Raw genomic sequence first — 20,369 nt, 5'->3', positions numbered from 1 at the left:
CTTCCCACATCACGCAGTTTCCCCTCACCCTGCCTCTCCCAGGAGCGCTTTTCCTCCATTTTTTTATTATACATGACATACAACAAAATGCATAAATCTTATTTATAGTTTAATACATTTTTAGATATATTGTCATCACTCAGATCAAGCCATAGTACATTTCTATGGCTCTGGAAAGTTCTCTTGGGCTTTTCAATTAATAACCACCTAACTCCTGCCAGAGGTAAGCACGATTCTATGACCATACATTAGTTTCCCCTGTTCTCACAGTATTTCATTTCATCCTCACAGTTACACCTGTTTTACAAATAAAAAACCAAGACCAGTGGGTTGGTCGTTCCAACATGGTCCACCTGAGCATCTGTGAGTGGGAATGGCGGAAGGCGTGCAGGGCCTGTCTCTGTCTACACCCGCCACATCCTCCTTGAACTGGGTGCAAACGTGGACACAGAGTCACAGGTACGATGTGGACAGAACACATGTCCACAATGAACAGTCTCGTGGCTTCTTGAAAGCAAAAGACCCAATTACAAGCTTGATTTTTCACTGACTGGATATTTGATGACATTAAGCCAAAAAACCAAAAATCTCTTTTTGTTGTAATAACGGGATTGTGGTTACGTATTTAAAAGATAAAGTTGGTTTCTTTTAGAGATACTTACAAATGCAGTACCCGGGGCGGGTGGGAGTGGCCGGAGGTACAGGTGAAACAAGATCAGCCCTACGTTATAATTATCGAAGCTTGGTGATAGGCATATCAAGTTCATTAAAATATTCTACTCTTTGAATAGGTTTTAAAATTCCCATAATAAAAAGAAAAAAGAAAACTCAAGTTTTCCTTCAATTAAATATCCACGGAATTCTCCTGAAATAGCACACAGGGTGAATGACTTTTGACCCCCAGGTGCGGTGACATTCGCACTCTCAGACTCCTATGTGAATCAAGCAACAATCACAGTGGGCGCTGTGGGCGGATGGATCAGATCAGGCTCTGCTCTCCGCCTTTGCAGGGCGAGGACACTCACAACAGAGCCAGAGCCCCTGCCGCAAAGGGAATGTGGCTCCAGGCCTTCTCGGGCCTTGTTCCCTACCGCCGTTCCTGACTCACCGAGCTGTCGTGCTGGGCTCCTTGCCATTCTTGAGCATCCCAAGCACACTCCAGGGACAGGCCCTGTGCTGGAAGGTTCCCCCAGATACTCACATAGCTCACTCCCAACTTTCAAATGGTCATCTCCTGAAGGAGTCCTTCCACGACCAATCACACTAATCCCCATCCTCATCACTCTCCAAACCCTTACCTTCTTTTACTTTTCTTCATAGCACTTAGTACTATCTGACGCCATTCAACATATTTATCTGGTTACAGTCCGTCTACTTCACTGAAGGTAAGCTCCATGAGGGCAGGAACTATGTTCAGTTCACTCCTGTATCCCCAGCCAGGTAGTAAATATGCAAGAAATATTCATGGAATGCACGGACATGTAGGCTGCTGAGCAAAGCTGGTCTCCCGGCTGGGTGACCTGGGGCCCAGGGAAGGAAAAACTCTTGCTCACGATCTGCTCTTGAACCTACCAAAGACAAGATACCCACCACCTTGTGAGCCAACAGATATAGGCAGAGGTGGCTGCAGAACTAAACTAACCATGAAAAGAGCAGTAGAGCCAGCAACTGGTCCCTGACGTCAAAGGGGGAGGGATGCTGCACTGCTGAAGCCAGAAATCCTTACAGAAATGACCAGGACCGGACAGACCAACAGCCCTCCACACAACGTGCCATCCCAAGCAGTCCATTTGAGGACTGTGAGGGTGACCCTCCTCAACAGACTTGTGTTGCTTGAAAACCAACAGCTTCACGCGGCCCCTGTGCCCACCAAGCTCCTGAGAAGGAACCCTGTCAAGGTGTCTGCTCATACCTTATGCTCTGGTGTTCTTGTGTTGAGACAAAAAGCCCTGAGTTTCTGGTTTGAACCTTATGTTTTTTCAAGAAGCTTATCTCTAAATTTAAATGCCATATAAGAAAGCAGGTTTGAATAGTTCATTAAGGCAAGATGGCCAACAGTTCCAGGCCTAGCTATGTGTACTGGGGTGGGGATGCAGAAAATGTGGGAGACTACCAGAAATCAGCATACCTCTAGGCAGGGTGAAGTGCAAAGGTGATGGAGGGAGGGTGGAAAACACTTAGAATCAAACCCACTTGTTTCCACAACCTCTGCCAAGTCAGCCCCAAGTCATCACCCTCATTGGGACCAAAAATAACGGCAGCCACCACCTATTGAGGGTGCGCAGGTGTTCTTCTACGTGGCTTCGTTTAACTCTCACCTCAAACTGACCAGTGACTAGGATTCTCAGGTTAGAAAAGGCAGCAGCATCAGGATTCGACCAAGCTGGTTTCAGTGCAGTGAATTCCTGAGGAGCATCAGCAGCAGGGCTGAGCGCAGGCCGCGTGCGCAGCTGCACGCCCAGCACCTGCGGGGAGAAGCCCGCGTCCCGCCATCTGAGGCCTGCTATGTGGCCCCCAGCTTCACATCGCCATTCCGAGAAGGAAGTTTATCCAATCTCACACTCCAAACGACGCCATCCGTCAGTAATGGGAGGTGTGTGCGTGTGTGTGGTGGGGAGGGGACAACTGCAGTTCACCCTGCAAACTAATTTTTTCTCTAGCTGCTCCATGACCAAACCTTGGCAACAGAGAAGGGGGGAGCTATTTTGGGCTAAATTCAATATTTACCAGATTCAATAATGTAACAAATATGCAAAAATGTAACAAAAATAAGTCACATAAAAACTGAGCAGTATCTTCGCTAGTTATGGTACTAACACTTTTAACTTAGTATTCATAACTTGAGCTGGAAACACAGCCTAAGTGGATGCTTAATACTCTGGAAAGAGACCCACCCAGCACCGTGGGGAGGGGGAAAGTGGTGTGCAAAAGACAACTAAGCTTTATGTGTCATGTCTAACTTTTTAAAAGAAATACATGGATGAGTTTCTGGTATGGTATAATAAAAAATTTTTAAATGTTGAAGACTCAAAAGAAATGCATCCACCAAATACTGCTTCCTGGTAGTGGAACAATTGTGATTTTAAAATATCTTCCTCCAACTTTTCCATATATTCCAAATTTTCTCTACTGAGGATATGGTATAATTATGGAAGAACCCATAAACTATAAAATGTATTTTTCAAATTAATAGAAAATAACTTATCTCCTAAGTGCTAAAGGTATTATGAAGGAACACATGGCTAAAGAGGTCATTAACTGCACCTCATTAATAAATAGGAATAACCACCATATTGTTAGAGAGTAACATAACTCCTAACTATGAGTAAAAAATATAAGCTAAATGGATGAAAAATGCTTGTGTGGTGACTGCTCTTTTAAAGGTAACTCACACATACACATACAGAGATTTAAATTGCACTAAATGTAGGAAAAGAAAAAAGTTATTTGAGGGGTTCTAGGTGATTCGAAAAAATTTTTTAACCTTATAAGGAACAATAAAAGGTATTTTAAAATATCTTATGCAGATACATATACAATTTGAAATCACTTTACTGGGTTCACATTAACCTCCCAACTCACAGGGGTGTTTTACTGGTATCCAGTGAATCTTGCCTCATAGACAGCCGGACACATTAAGTACTTCCACGCCTACTGCACAGGCAAGATTCTTAGAATTTTCAAATAAACAGCATTTCTTAAAATACTAATTGCATTGAAGAGTCCAGTGAAAACACTGTAACCCCCCCAGGTAAAGGTCTGCAAGTGATACTATGTTGAAAGGCAGTCTTGATTTCGATTTCCCAAGATTCACAATTGAAAGGTTGCTCCCCCGGCACGCAGGACCCCCCCTTTTTGGTTGGATTCACATGGTCAATATCAACACCCCACAAGCAGAGGCTTGAAGAGAAAGTGGGATCCAAGTTCTAACCTAGACTCAGAAGTAAGCGAAACATCGTAATCTCTGGAATTGTCTCCTCACGTGCAAAGAGATGTCCACATCATCTCTGAGGCCTCTCTCCCTGCTTCCAACATCCTGATCCTGGGCCTTTAAACTTGACACTGCAATGAAGAGCAAATAAAAGGTTTCTTCCAAAGCTGCTGTTCCCTTTCTGGATCATTACACAGCTTTAACCTGCAACAGCTGAGAATGAAGACTAAATTTTATCTAGAGCAAGCTTACTGCAAAGTGATCCATACAAATGCTCTGTGGCTTAAAACAGACTATCTTTTTTAATGACCGGCATTTTAGATACCTAATATCTTCTTTGTTACATGAGACAAGGCTTTATTTTTATTTTTTTTTAAATATTGGCACCTGAGCTAACATCTGTTGCAATCATTCTTTTTTTTTTCCTTCTTCTCCCCAAAGCCCCCCAGTACATAGTTGTATATTCCAGTTGTGGGTCCCTCTGGTTGTGCTATGTGGGATGCTGCCTCAGCATGGCCTGATGAGTGGTGCCATGTCCATGCCCAGGATCCAAACAAGTGACACCCTGGGCCGCTGAAGCAGAGGGCGTGAACCTAACCACCTGGCCATGGGGCCAGCCTCGAGACTAGTTTTTTAGTAAGTTCCTCACCTTCTTGACAAGGTTCCTAGGAAAGTCATTCCAAACCAACTACATCTTGAGTTGAAGTTTATATGAACTAAATCTTGTAGTTGTTATTAAGGAGACTATCCTAAGAAAGGAGGATGGCTATTGTATTAGTTAGCTGGGGCTGCTGTAACAAAACACCACAGACTGGACCGCTGAAATAGACATTTATGTTTTTACAGTTCTGGAAGTTCTAGAAGTCCAAGAGCCAGGTGTCAGCACGGTTGGTTCCTTCTGGAGGCCTCTCTCCATGTCTTCATGTGGTCTTCTCTGTGGGTGTCTGTGTCCCAATCTCCTCTTCTTAGAAGAACACTTGTCATATTGGGGTTAGCGCCCAATCTAAGGGCCTCATTTTAACTTAATTACCACTTTAAAGACCGTATCTCCAAATACAGTCACATTTTTAGGTACTAGGAGGTAGGACTTCAACATATGGACAATGGGGGACAGGATTCAGCCCATAACCGCTACAGTTTATGATTTTTATCTTTCACATACTTTGACATATGTATTTAGAGTGGGTTTAACGTAAGTATTGAGAAGAGAATTTAAAAACCAAAAGATAGGCCTGTAACACGTACATGTAAAACATAACAGATGTGCAGAGAATCTGTGTCTCACCAGGCACTACACCTGTGCGTTAGGATCTACTGACCGACTTTCAGAGAACTCTGCCCCGGGCAGCAGCTTCAGGGGGAAAAGGTGTAGTCAAGCCCAGGCACCGAGAGAAGTGAAATTCAGGAATAAAAGCCGAGATTCATTCCATCACTCGACAATCATTTTCTTGAATGGCTAATTATGTGCACATCACTTTGTCAACTGACACACCAGAAGATGGGTCAACTCCAGAACAAAACCTTGTTTCCTCATAAAACAGTTTCTCAAGGTGTGTGTCCCCAGGCCGCCAGCGTCTGAGGCACCTGGGATGTCTGCTATGAATGCAGGTCTCTGTATCCTACCTCACTGAGACTCAGTGAATCCAGCTCTGGGCTCTGGAACTTGTACTTCAACAAGCACCCACTTTCCCACCCACTTGAGTCTGTGAGTCTTGCCCTGAGAGCTGTGTCCTGCCATCTACGCACCCACTCTTCACCCACAAGAAAGGTCATGCTTGTCTGAGTTGCAAAACTGAATATGCCTTTATTTCATACACAGTGCAGTCTAGTAGAGGCAGAAAAGTACTCTGCATCACACTCATGACCAATATCCTCTTATATCCATTTGGTATGTCACTGGAAACCTGGCATGTCATTTAGATAAAAATCACATAAAAGATGCCAGAGAAACTGATCTGATGGTTTTCCCCAAACAATAGATTTCCTCTTCATTAGTAAGATTGGCACCTGCTGACAGGAAACATCATGCAAACCTGACAGTGATATTCACTAACAAGGAAGACTGTACTTATTAACTATGAATTAAACATTCATAAAGTCTTTCAAGTCTAAAGATTAAATATGAATGCCAGAGAGCCTAATGTGACTGGTATCAGCTACCAAGAACTCGAAGAGGAAAGCAAAGGCACTACAGAAATTACACTCCTCCTGGAAATTCAGCCCCACACCCTGCAGAGGTAGCAACGCCGATCAGAGGGCCCTGTTCCCGTGAGGAAAGGCACCAGCTGTGCCTCTCCCGGCTGTATCCTTCCCTGAGGTCCACTCCTCTGGCTTCACATTGACTTGGTCCACTGGTCTCAAGGTGACTATTTGGAAGTCTTTTAGTTGCAATCTTTACAGTTCCAAGAATCTATCTCGGCTGAAGCCAAGGGTAACATGTCCTGTGCAAAATACAGATGTTCTCACGGTATGAAGGCCATTCTGTGGGTTACACCTTTATATACATACATATAAACAGATATTGGTTACCATGGGAGACAAAGCTTCCTTCCTCTTTAGCAGGGGAACACTGCGCCCGGCACCGCTGCTTTGGCTAGCTCTTTTTCCTGTGTTCCCTCATGTGCGCAGCAATTGAACCAGCTATTTCTGCATTCTTCTTGTTCTGGCCAAAATAATCTAGAAACTCACCATTTGGTCCAATCAAGTACATTATTATTGTATGATCCACCTGCAGAGAACAGGGGTGGGGTGGAGATGACAAGAGGATTACCAAAATAAGTTGCTTATCTTACTGTATAAATACTGCAGGATAAGAGAACTTCACATTAATGGTTAAATAACCTTTGTAACATCTATTACTCTTACAGGCCTAAGCCTGTAATTCAGTGGCAAATTATCTAAAATCTTTTGTGTTCCAGAAATCTGCACTGACTATTGTTTGATACATCAGCTAGAACCTAGAATTCTTTCGGTTCACTCCTTAACATACTCATCTACATAATCCCTGAGAAAAGAACCCATTTGTATGAAACGGCTGCTGCTGGCCTTCCTGAAACAGTCAAGGCTTGTGGAACAACAGGCTGACTTGGAAAGAGCTTACATTTCTCAGTGAAATACTTCATCTAACCCCTTAGCCAGATTGTAAAGACATGTCACACAGAATTAAAAATGTTGGTGAGAAATTACTTTTTTTAATAAAAAGTTCTTGGGTGTATTCCTTCATGTTTCAAGAAAAACTGGTTATCATTCATTAGTACCTAAATTCTGTTTACCACATTTTATGAGAAGAAATCTAACCACTAAATATGTAACTTATAAATTTTACCACAGTACTTAGTCCTGATATTAGTGATTCAAATGGACACATGAAAACAAATGGTTTTTTCCCCTGGGAAATTTTTATACTACACTGAACAATACTGCCTGAAGGAAATGACCTGGAAACTCCTCAGGAGCCATAAATGCTACGCCTCCCAGGACTCATCTTAAATCCATTATCCATTTTCCTGGCAAAGTTCTTAAAACACTCCTAGCTCTATCTAAGTTTAGATTAGTCATCAAATTTTTTTCAGTTATGTGCCTCCAAAAAATCCACTTGTGAATGAGCAGAAGACTTGGCACTTAACAGTCCTTGGAATTTACTGCAGACTTGATTGCTATTTGGCAAGACAACAAGACAGGAATGTGATCACACATACCAAACTGGAGACACCCTCAAATATACCCAAACACACATTATACGGCTATGAGGTCATTTCTTTATACACACACATTCATAAGGAGATAGCTAATGGAAAGAGCCACTTGCCCACTCACATAAGGAAAGAATGTACACCAAAGGGCTCAAACAGCTGGCGACTTCGTGCATCTTGGAAGAATTTACTGCAGGGGTAGGAGAGGGGATCTATGTCTGTCTCGCCACACATTTGATAGAGTCACAATCAGGTCTCCTGATGGCTCTCCAAACCATACCCTGCAGCTTACACCTCTCTCTCTCCCTATTTCTTCCTTTTTTCTATTCTTTCTCTTCCCTGTTCTCTCTCTCCCTTCAAAAGCAGAATTCCAATGTTGGACTTATTTTATGAGTATTCTTAATATAAATGACTTTCTAGTACGTAATAAAAATACTGTTCTATCCCTATCTGTCAAACTCATCAGTGGCCAGGTCTCAATGTTCATTTGGGCTGTGGGCAGAGCAAATGTCCATCTGTTTCTAATACAGAGTGCTTTAATGTTCTCAGAGATCCTAGTACAGAAAAAGAACACTAGCGTTTACTGACAGGCTCTTCCATGTGTCACCTCAACCCAGGAAGCAGGTGTCATACTCCTTTACAAACCACAAAACAGTTTAAGCTACACAGACATAAGTCACGTAATTAGTAAGTCCCAGACCTAAGCTTAGAACCCAGATCTGCTCAATTCTCAAGTCCACAATCTTTTCATATCCCCATTTTGCCACCACCTCTATTGGAATTCTACGGGAGAACCATCCAGTTTTTCTAATGTGCAAGTTCTATTTAAAATTTTTATTTTTTGAAAAGGTAAAAAATGCACATAAAAAACAAAAAGAATATGCAGTAAACTTATACAATGAAAGTCTTCCCCCTTTCAGATTCCCAGGGTTTCTCAGTTCTCTTCCTCAGAGGGAACCTCTGCCACCAGCTCCTACTATATTCTTCCAGAGAAATTCTTTGCATTTATTAGTATGTGTACATCTACTGATTTCCTTTACCACCTCCATCTATTTCTTTTTAAACAGAAGTTACAGAAGTATATACTATACTTGTTTTCTCATTTAACAATATGTTGGATATTGTTCTTTATCAGTACATGCATAATAGTCCTTTGAGAAATGTCTGCTTGGTTTTCAGTCTTTTTACAAACAATGCTGTAGGGTATATCTGCAGGGCAAATTCCAAAAAGTAGGATCTCTAAGCTGACAAGTAGTCCACTTTAAGTGTTGGTAAGATACAGACAAACTGCCCTCTGAAGAGTGTATATCAATTTAATTCCTACGTACAGTGCATCAATGTGTCTGTTGTTCCACTTCACTCCAACAGTGTAATCTCCTCTTTTCCCAAATTACATTTTGACAATATATTTCAAACTTTTGACTTTTGCTGATCTAACAGGTGAAAAATGGCATCACATTACATAATTCACATTTCTTTTATTATGAGTGAAACTGAACATCTGTTCTTAAGTTTGAAAGCCATTTGTATTTTTTTAGAATTGTTTTCTAATTAATACTTACAAAATAATGCACTCTACATATAATGCAGTGACATGTGCATTTAGCTTTCATGGAGTCCTCCAGGTTTGGCAGGCCCAGTTCACATAAACTACCAGTCTGAGGATTCTACTAGCATTCAAAAGCAAGAAGCCTCCCTTTTGCTGCTGTTGCCTGAGATTAAGAAAACCTCACAGCATTACATCTCAACCTTGAAGGCACTCTCTCACTCCCCGCAGGTCCTTACATCTTAAAAGAAATTGCCCATACCATCTTGTGGATGAGAATCTGTGACCTCAAGGGATAGAAGTCACACTAATGAAAAACCCAAGAGGCTGGAGAGTGTCTCCCCCTATTGGTTCATTTAGCAAATGTACAGCAGTGAACTCATTGATTCTTACCAAATTCTTCTGGTAGTAGACCAGTATTTCTCAAAATGGCGTCTAGGATGTATTCTAGAGGGTCCAAGAAGTCTTCATAAGACTTAAATATTTGTATTTTAAGATTAAAAAAATTAATGTCTATATTCTGGATTATGTGCATGACTACTTTTTAACTGAGTCCAAATCTCAGTGCCCAAACCTGTGTTTATGAGCTTACTGGCACCTGGCTGTACACTGCTGGTTACAGGCAGACAACAAGAAAATGATATATTCTTGCTGAGTCAAGACCAACCAGTCAAGGTAGACTACACGATTAAAGGTTTCAAAATATTTTAAATAAGAAAACCCGAGGGGCAGGTGGTGGTACAGTTGGGTGTCTGAGAGCAGTCGGCCCAAAGCACGTTGTCGTGGTGAGCAGCGCTCTGGCTTCACGCAAGTGCCTCGCCCTACATTAACTGAAAGTTTTACTTGAATTTTATAGGTTGTTTGGTTTTATTTGTAAAACCTCTTTTTGACCTTAGAATGACAAGCTATAAGCTCATAAGACTAAAGACTAAGGAGTGTTACCTAATTTACAATCATATATATTTAAAGAATTTAATAAAACTCATTTAACACCGACGTCAGACTGATCAGCTCACCTGCTCCCACTATCATAAGTTAAACTTAAAACCAGTTAATATAACTTTCTTGTATACAAAGGGTGAAGAAGTCTGAAAAGTTCTTTTTCCATGGCTCCCTCTCTCAGCCATTGCTCCCCTCTGCTCTTCTCTCATTCTTCTCATACTGCTGGTGCAACAAGAGGAAACCACAGTAGGGTCCCCCACTTTTCTTAACCTTAGGGCTTAAGGAAAAATGCTAATTTTTCTCATCTTTTTCTCCCATGAATCCAAGTTTCCCTAACTCTCTAAGGCACCAGAACTGGAAAATAAGATTACTGTGTGGTCTTAAAGCAAAGGGACCAGAAGCCTGCCTTTAATGTAGGCCATAGGCTACAGGGGCACATGTGTTCCAGGTTTAAAGGCGATGGAGAAGTCACAGTGGGCCGTGGAGACCAAGCATCACAGTGAGATGTCCCCTCTGCACATCGCTACTGGGAACTGGTCATGGCACAGAATGAAGTCTTATTCACTCTACCCCAAAATGCAATTCACTGTGGCCTAACACTGCTTCTCAAAAGGAACACATTTCTTACACCTCTTCACTGGGGACACAATTTGTTTGTCCCCAGTGTGTCTCTTTATTTCCAACATGGTACCCGAGTATTATATTCTACTGAATCTAAGATACCACTCATTTTATACTGTGCCGTAATTTTATGTACCACTAGAAAAGAAAAGCAGGCAATTAAACTATAGGAGTGAATATAAATTAAACAAATATCCTTAAAAAAAATTATACTTCTACTATCCTTTAAAGCATCTATAATTCCTAAGGAATTTTCAATAATCTCAGGTATTCTTTCATCTCTGAAGCCAGCGGTCACCTAAAGCTATATGAATGTCTGGGACCTGGGAACTGGCCCATGGGCTGAAGCCTGAGCATTTACTTACTATGTAGTCTTCATCTTCGTCCTTGGGACCAGGGCTGTAGTATACTCTGTATGCCCTGGCCACTTGGTCGATCTCTTCTTTTGTGCCAGTCAAACCAATCAGTTTGGGAGAAAATTCTAAATAAAAAATGAGAAAGACAATGAAAAATGAGAACCAAGCAAAATCACCATCCTTAGTTCAAAAACCAGTATGAGTTATAAAGCAGCCCTATTGCCAGTTTCTTCCTGTGAGTTCCTAAATAATTCCTCACGATTCAAAAGAAAAGAAATTCACACAGAACAATACTCCTTTGTAATACATAAGTCACATTCTCCAAGGCCATAAAACACACCTTCACAAATTTAAAAGAATGGAAATAACACAGTGTACGCTCTCAGACCACAACGGAATTAAACTAGAAATCAATAACAGAAAGACATCTGGAAAATCCTAAAACACGTAGATTAAACACCATTAAAAAAGAAATTTCAAGAGAAGTTAAAAAATATTTTGAACTAAATGAAAATGAAAAGACAACTTATCAAAATTTGTGGGGTGCAGTGAAAACAGTGTTTAGAGGGAAATTTGTAGCACTGAATGCATATATTAAAAAAGAAAGATCTAAAATCAATAATCTAGGTTTCCCCTTTAGGAAACTAGAAAAAAGCAAATTAAATCCAAAGCAAGCAAGAGAAAAGAATATGAGCAGAAATCAATGAAACTGAAAAGAAAAATTAATAGAGAGAAATCAATGAAACCAAAAGCTGTTTCTTCATAATATAAAAGTCAAACCCTTTCATGATTATCTAGGAAGATACGGAGAGAATATATTCTAATTATTTAAATCATATTTTTTATTAATTAGTTGTTTTTAAATAATTAGACGTAGTTCTGAAATATGTTGAAATTTAAAGTTATCATCAGGAATTAAGCACTACTGTTTTTCATTGAATCATAGGAGAAAAAAGTCTGCTTCACAATTAGTTCATACCAGGTCAAAATATCTGTATCTCACTTTCCAGCAAATAATCTCAAAGCATGTATTTGCTGTTAAGTTTTTGTAATTTATGTTAAGTGAGCTGGTGGAAGTCACTTAAAACACCTGGATTCATCAGGATACTGAGATGAGAGCCCAACATTTAACAGCAGTGCCATCTTCCAAAGGTAGAGAAAACCTATTTTCATTCCTTGGACTAATTCAATCTAAATTGAAAAATTGTCCAGATACTGAAAAAGCAAGATGGCTTGTCTTTCTTTTTTACTGTATGAGTAAATAAAGCGAAAGGTGAATGAAGCCTGAATTAGTTGCACACCCAAACCTTTTCTTTAATTTTTGAAATTGATATAATTTTCTAAATACCAACTTAAATATTTTTAAATACCCCCCAAATGTAACTAGTAATGATCACATCACCAATCACTCTATGTATGTGCTGCTGAAGAATATTACCATAAGGATTTGGTATCTCAGCTAGGTATAGGAACTCAGATGTCTACTTATTTGGGGATATTTAGAATTTGGTTAATACGTGGTGAAAAATAACTGCCAATATAACACACATTTAAATTGGGGATTGTTTATCATCCAATGAGTTATACCTGCTTTTTACTGCTTTGGGAAATAACTATGCTATTTAAGTGTCTGCCAACCCTGCAAACTGTGGACATACATTCTGCTTAAAGATAGAACAAAAATTCTAAAACTTCAAGGAGAAAACATAAACTTTTATAACCTTGGGTTAGGCAAAGATTTCTTACACATGAAACTGAAAGAATTATCTACAAAACACATTGGCAAGAGACTGAAATGACAAGCCAGAGACTGGGAGAAAATACTTGCAAATCACACACCTGATAAAAAGACTTGATCAGGAATACAAACAATAAACAAATAAATAAAAAGAAAAAGGGGCCAACCCCATGGCCTAGTGGTTAAGTTCAATGTGCTCCACTTTGGCAGCCTGGGTTCGGATCCCAGGCGCAGACCTACAGCATTCGTCAGCCATGCTGTGGCAGTGACCCACATAAAAAATAGAGGAAGAGTAGCACAGATGTTAGCTCAGGGAGAATCTTTCTCAGCAAAAAATTTAAAAAATAAAACAGCCTCATAAAAATGGGCAAAACACGTGAAGAGACACTTCACACCAAAGAAGACACACACATGGCAAATAAGAGCATGAAAAGATGCTTACGTTAACAGTCATTAGGGAAACGCATAATAAATCCACCAGGAGATACCATTAAACACCTACTGAAGTGGTTACAATGAAAACAACTGACCATATCAAGCGTGGTGAGGACGGAGAGGAGCTGGAACTCTCATACACTGCTAGTGGGAATGGAAAAAAGTACAACCACTTTGGAAAACAGTCTGTCAGTTTCTTAAAAAGTTAAACATGCACCTACCACATGATCCAGCCACTCCACTCCTAGGTCAAGAGAAATGAAAGCATGTGCCCATACAAAGACTTGCATATTGGGAGCTTTATTTGTAATAGCCCCAAACTGGAAATAATTCCAACGTCCGTCAGTGGAATACCACTCAGCAATAAAAAGAAATGAACTATTGATAATGCCACAATATGGATGAATCTCAAAATAATTATGCTGAAAGAAGCCACTCAAAAAAAAGAGAACATCGTGTATAATTCTATTTACATAAACTTCTAGAAAATATAAACTAATCTACATTGACAGAAAGCAGAGCAGTGGTGCCTAGAGACAGGAGGTGGGTGAAGGGGAGGGAGGAACGAGGGACGAGGAAAGTGCTGGGGGGATGAAGTGTTCATTTTGACTGTGGTGATGGTTTCACAAGTGCACATGCATCAAACGGTAACACACTGTACACTGTTAAATACGTACACTTCACTGTATATCAATTATATCTCAATAAATCTGTTAAATAATAAAAATATATAGCAGGTCCTTCAGAGAACACATTTTTAAATAACCTCAAAGTTTTAGAGGATATGCATTAGAATGTGTCATATAACAAAAATAAATATAAAACTATTCATTATCTTTCTGACCAGTAGCTCAAAATCAATTTCACCATAATTAAAATTTAAATTCCTGATCTTTAAGCCCCCACGTTCCAGACATTAGTATAACAAAACATATCTGATCAATTTTTATTCTCATTACATTTTTCAGCTGAAGAAACTTGAATCCACACAAACTAAGCAACTTACCTAAGCTCATCAGAACCTAAGTATTCAACCTTAATTCTACCATAATTTACAGCCTTTATAAGTACTTTCTAATAGTTTTAGCTGGCACGTTCAGATGTTTGAATTGAAATTCTTCCATTAAAAGTCATAAATGTGTCATAATAAATGTTTTGAATTTATAAAATATGTCCTATGAATTCAAAATGAGTTTACATTAAACAATTCATCTTTAATCTCCCAACGTACATACTATCGGAATGTATGTTTATCCTAATTTTACAAAGGAGAGAATGATGTACAGAGCTGGAATTAGAAGCTGGCCTTATTTTCAATTCAAGTCTCTGTGAACTTTGTTGATATGTGAAGGCCAAGTTCAAGCCTTCCTGTGACAAAACAGTAAGAGTCCTGCACCAGGCATTGAGAAACTTGTTTCTTATTTATTTACCTATTAGCCACAGCGACAACTCGGAGCCTCATCTTTTTATTCGTCTGTAAAATTGGTGATAATACCATTTGTCCTCGATATTTCATAAGACATTGTAAGATTCAAGTAAGCTGATCTTTCAAGAACTATAAGAGCTAAACAGATGTAAAGTATTATTAATAAAACACACCTTTCACATAATTTGCAATGGCTTCTTTTGTGTCCCTCTCCGGGTCAATAGTGATGAAAAGTGGAGTTAAATCTGGCAGAGTTGGAATACTGTCTGAAAGAAAGGAGGAATACTATCTCATTAGTCCGTATTCAAACTCTAACGGAAAAGACAAAGACAACCAGCAACTACAGTAGAGTGTAGTAAGTGCTACAGCAGGTGTTAAGGAAACAAGGAGGAACATCTAACACTGGCATGGAGCAGACGGGGAGGAGGATGGGATGGCCTCCCAGAGAAGCAGATCTATGTATTACCTGTGGTGAAATCAGATGTATATCCTACCGAATACCTGCACCAGTGCACACGTTGTTACCCAGATCACACCACGTGACTATCTTCTCTCCTAATCCAATCCAACGTTTGCAGTCCCCTCCCAACCCCCCATCGTATCTCAAGGGCAAGGCAAACTATTAACAAGGACTGAATACCCTGGAACAACTCATTTTAAGAAGGACAGTACCCTTTTCATTGGTACTAATAAATGCCACCAACTGCACATCACAGACCATACCACAGATTTCCCAGCTTAACCATCAGTTACCAGGGAAAAGGCAATGGCAGTGTCAGTGATGGGAGGCCACAGTAAAGGGAGGGACACAAAGCAGAGTTAAGGGAAACCCAGACCACACTGATATTTTTAAGCAATCTAACATTTGGCATCAAAATAAGCTTCTTTTGGTGGAGAATAAGCATGGAATCATGGGAATCACAGCAACAAACAAGCCTAATGCTGAGATTTTATGTTCTCGTAAACCAGATAATTACAACCCTCCTCCATCAGTACCATAAGGATGTGAAAAGCATAGTAACATTAAGTAAACAGATAATTTTTATAGCAAGTGATGGCACTTACCTATTTCATCCACGACTTGAATCATTTTTTCTAGTTCTTCTGGACAGACATCAGGGCAATGAGTGAAACCAAAATAAATCAATACCCACTGACCCAGGTAGTCCTTATCAGTTTTGGACTCTCCAGTATGAGTTGTGAGGGAAAACGGGCCCCCAAGTAAAGGTTTTCCGATGCTTCGCTGCCGTTGCTTCTCCAGCTCTTAGACACACACACACACACACACACCAAAAAAAAAAAAAAAAAAAAGGTCAATCTAACCACAGATACTCAAATGCCTGATACAGGATCTGTACTATAATAACGACTGTGAGGGTACAAAATGTGGAAGAAACAGTCTCAGTTTTCAAGAACTTTAAAAAACGTTTTAAGAAAAATAAGCATAAAACAGTAGAACAAAATCAAATGCTATGGTATGTAGTAAGGACTATAAGAAAAGAAAATGGTAAAAATATTTCTTTCTCTTCCAGAACAATTCGGTCCTAAGCCATTAGGTGTGGCCACGATGGGGGTGGGGGAAAGGGTACAGCAGAGCACATTGTCTGAGCCCAAGTGGGCAAGGTGGGTGGCCCGCATTGGGAGTCCGGGCCTGAGAGTGCCAAAGAAGGCAGCAGCGTGGGGAAGGGAGGGCAGTGATGCGACCTCAGTTACATATGGGGGATTGATCAAATAAGTAAACATTCTAAAAACAAAGAGAGTTATAAATGGAAAAGGTGTTAGAATGACAGAAAGAGAAACTAGAATAAACCTTACAGTATCAGAAAGAAACTGGAGATGCGGTGAACTTATGGTGTCAATGTATACAGATATAGAAACACATACATGCATCTTTCCTAACTCTGGCCGCTGACAGGACCCGGGAGACAGACACACCCCAACAGCAAAAAGTTCATATCCTGACTTCTAAATATCATCCTCCACTAAAAGGAAACAGGTTTTTTAGAGAAAAGGCTGATTTCAGGGCTGGGGCAGAAAGAGTCTAAGATGAGCCTGAAACATCTTGCTGTGTGAGAATTAAGAACTCAAAGAATATTGGAGACATGTCAAAAAGAAACAGAAGCCTGCTCAATAAGGCCCCCATTAACCAATGTGGGACAATTTGAGCATCAAAATAAAGAGAACAACGGGGGTCTGGCAGGGTGACATAGTGGTTAAGTTCACACACTCTGCTTTGGCGGCCAGGGGTTCGCCGGTTCCAATCCCGGGTATCGAGCTACCCATGGCTTATCAAGCCATGCTGTGGCAGGCCTCCCACATATAAAGTAGAGGAAGATGGGCCTAGATGTTAACTCAGGGCCAATCTTCCTCAGCAAAACGAGGACTGGCAGTGGATGTTAGCTCGGGACTAATCTTCCACAAAATAAATAAATAAATAAAGAGAATAATGGATTACAACTCATTGACTATATAGGAAAGCATGAGTCCATACTGATACAAATAAATGAACTGAGAGTTTGATGTAGAACAGAATGTTTACATATGTAAATATACATCCAAAAATACACATTACCTACATTTTCCGTAGAGAAGCCTGACAGATAGCACCTTAATCAAATGACCAAACTGAACATTATCAGCAATGGGATAAAGTGAAACCATGTGGCACCTGAAGAGGTGCAATGAGAACACAGCATCACTTTTGTGACATTCCTGCCAAAAGAACATAAGCTGAATCTAATCATGAGGAAACATCAGACAAACCCGAACTAAGGGACATTCTACAAAATAAGTGGCCTATAATATTGAAAGTTGTCAAGGTCATGAAAGTCAGATAAAGACTGAAAAACTGTTACAGATTGAAGGAGGCTAAAGACACAATAATTGGGTATGGTGTGGTTTTGAACTGGATCCTTGTGCTATAATAAAGGGCATCAAGTTGAAAAACGAATGAGGTCTGAAGATCGAACGGTACTAACACTATCAATGTTAATTTTCTTATTTTGAGGGTTGTACTGTGGTTATGTTGGAGAATGTCCTTGTTTGTAAGAAATACACAATCCAGTATTTGGAGATGATGAGGCACCATGTCAGCAAATTTACAAACACTTTTAATGTTGTTTCATAATACATTTTTTAATAAAATAAAATGTTATTAATTGCAGGTGAAATTCCAAACCAAAGTCAAAAGAAGCTTGCATTTTCTAGAATTGTCTCTACCACTACTTTGCTAGCTTCTCAGCTGTATTTCATTGTGAAACTAAGGGAACTTCACTGCTTATTAAAATATGAAAATCCTATCAATAAAACACTGCTTGTTATACAAAAGAAATATGTCTATCTATCAGTATGGATCCTATGGTGGCTAAGGTTCTAAAGCCTATGAATTCTCACTCCCAGATTTAAACATTACCATTTATATAATGGCATCAAAAGAGACTAAAGTAAAGAATCAGAACAGATTTAAGCAATACTTTAAAGATTTACTGGAAACTTCTAAACCAAATGTTAAAAGTCCTGGAATATTCACTAAACTATCAAGTTCTTGTACACAGTTTCTAAGTACTTCAAGTGCTAATCCTGTGCAGTTCCTGGCATTGCCCGCCCCGGTTCTTGCTCTCTCTCTCTCCATCATCCATGGTCAGCCTCTGGCCTTTCCCTCTGATACTCAGTAGTTTGCAGTAAGGGTTGAGCCTGCCTGTGGCCCTCAGAGCACCCTGAACTTCTCTCTGGCTTGGCCGAAACTCTAGTGAAACCCTTTACTTCTGTATCTCTTTCCCTGCTATGTGCACCTTGGTGGCTGGACTGCGTCTCAGTCATCTTTGTACCCTCTGGACTTCATACTACCCACATTCAACTCTGCCCACAATAAGTCTTTTCATATTGTTAGACCGTGGTATCCTGGATTGTATCCTGGAACAGATAAAAGACAATGGAAAAACAGGTGAAAGCCAAATAAAGTTTGCAGTTTCATGAATAGTATTGTACCAATTTTAATTTCTTAGTTTTGATAAATGAGCCATGGTTATATAAAATGTTAACATTTGGGGAAGCTAGGTGAAAGGTATATGGGAACTCTCCATGCCATCTTTACAACTCTTGTATTAATCTAAAATTATTTGAAGATAATAGTTTAGAAACAAAAAAACAAAAAAGACGTTAGTCCATAGCAGGAAGTATTTTATTCAGGGCTGACCAGATGTTATCCACTTACTCTCTGTCTTTTCTTTCTTGAAGTACTTCATTCCAGCCAATAAGGCTCCTCCAATAGCGAATGTGACTGCTAAGGATTTCCAGGAAACAGGCTACTGGGGCAGAATTCAAAAATAAAAATTCTAGTAAGATGCAAACATTTAATCATACGACATTTATTATACTAGTTTCTAATATACACACACAGGCCTTGATCTTGTTAACTGTGTAGACTGCTTCATGTTACTTTGGGATGAGAAAATACTGAAAGCTTCTGTGGCTGCAGTTGCATCTGGGCTCCTAACACAATTACAAAGGCACTTATTGCCAAGGGAAAGTTCCCTGAGTCGATTTCTTTTCAGGTGAAAAAATGACCCAAAGCTCAAGTTATTACATGTTACTACGTGTCACCCTGATCCCAACTGCTGATTTAAAACCTGTTAATTATCTGCTTGTGCCGATGTTGAGAACATAAATAAACCAAATAAAATCTGGGAGGTTAAACTAACTCTGGCTTCCAGAAGTAACAAAGCCAAAGTAGAGGAGATCTAAAAGCGGAGCTTCTTGCAAATTGCATGAAGTTATTTCTTTGTACTCCCTTTCAAGTCCCAAGGCAGGATGTCGACCACCTAGGCCCAACTCATTAACCTTCCCCCACCTCCAAAAACCACTTCCATCACCTATCACTAGAAGGCAGTGGCTCTTAAGTTTTTTGGGTCAGAACTAGAACCCGAGAGAAACCAAAGAAGGCATAACCAGCATGCAACTATGACCCACATTTTGCTCAATTTCAAAATATACACCGAACCTCTGAAGACAGATTCCAGAGACAGACATCATAAAAATGCTCTGACTCCTCAATCACGGTAAACTTTAGGTTGAGACCCCCTAAGAAATCGTGAAACTTAACTTTTTGGCGCAAAAGCTAAGTAAAACCCAAGCCGGGGTATCTAACCACGTGGAGAGACTCAAGTCCTCTCTTTACGGCTGGGACGACCGACAAACCAAGGGAGACGAGAGGAGACACTGTGATCCAGGCGAGCCGGCGGAGCTGAGGGCAATTTCCGGCCAGGCAGAGAGGTTTCAGAGGTTATGACTAAGTCGGATGGGAAGGCCACAGGCCTGCCCCACAACCACGACGAGCGGAGGAAGGGCTCCAGGTGTGCACTCACCCCGGGTTGCGAGGGGCGCGTGGGGTCTCTGCGGCCCTCCGGCCCCGGCCCCGACGAGCCCGGCGGGGGCGGTCTCGCCGTGAACTGGCGGCTTCCCAGGCAGCTGCCAGCGATCCCCGAGGCCCGCCATGCCTCCTTTCGCCGCGCGCAGAGTTGCCTCAGCAAGACCCTGGCGGTCCCCTCTGCCGGGCCCCAAATTCCGAGTCCGCGGGGCAAGAGACGCCACAATCGGCCACCAGGAAGCTGCAAGATGCAGCCGCGTACTACCAACGCACTCGCCATGAGCATAGGAAACCGCGCCTCCTTCGGCCCGCCCCCC

At 40.7% G+C, this 20,369-nt stretch overlaps 2 protein-coding genes across 2 annotated transcripts in view; both read right to left on the bottom strand.

Annotated features, from left to right (window-relative positions):
- The window catches only part of LOC124246348 (myosin-3), a 41,704-nt gene extending 37,664 nt beyond the window's left edge, over nt 1-4,040 (bottom strand). The window contains exon 1 of the mRNA XM_046674408.1: nt 3,932-4,040. Within this exon, the coding sequence (XP_046530364.1) occupies nt 3,932-3,956 (25 nt within the window). The 5' untranslated portion in view covers nt 3,957-4,040. The remainder of the gene's footprint in view (nt 1-3,931) is intronic.
- A 1,675-nt stretch (nt 4,041-5,715) lies between these two features.
- Nucleotides 5,716-20,364, bottom strand: LOC124246352 (protein SCO1 homolog, mitochondrial). Its single transcript, XM_046674415.1, has 6 exons — nt 20,051-20,364; nt 18,901-18,991; nt 15,753-15,950; nt 14,861-14,953; nt 11,098-11,213; nt 5,716-6,659 (listed from the first exon to the last, which is right to left on the bottom strand). The coding sequence occupies exons 1-6, from the start codon at nt 20,336-20,338 to the stop codon at nt 6,525-6,527; spliced, it is 921 nt and encodes a 306-aa protein (XP_046530371.1). The 5' UTR covers nt 20,339-20,364; the 3' UTR covers nt 5,716-6,524.
- Between the last annotated feature and the right edge of the window lie 5 nt (nt 20,365-20,369).

This window comes from Equus quagga, chromosome 11 (genome assembly GCF_021613505.1).
Source record: "Equus quagga isolate Etosha38 chromosome 11, UCLA_HA_Equagga_1.0, whole genome shotgun sequence".
Lineage (NCBI taxonomy): Eukaryota > Metazoa > Chordata > Mammalia > Perissodactyla > Equidae > Equus > Equus quagga.
This window is presented reverse-complemented; position numbering and strand designations above follow the sequence as displayed.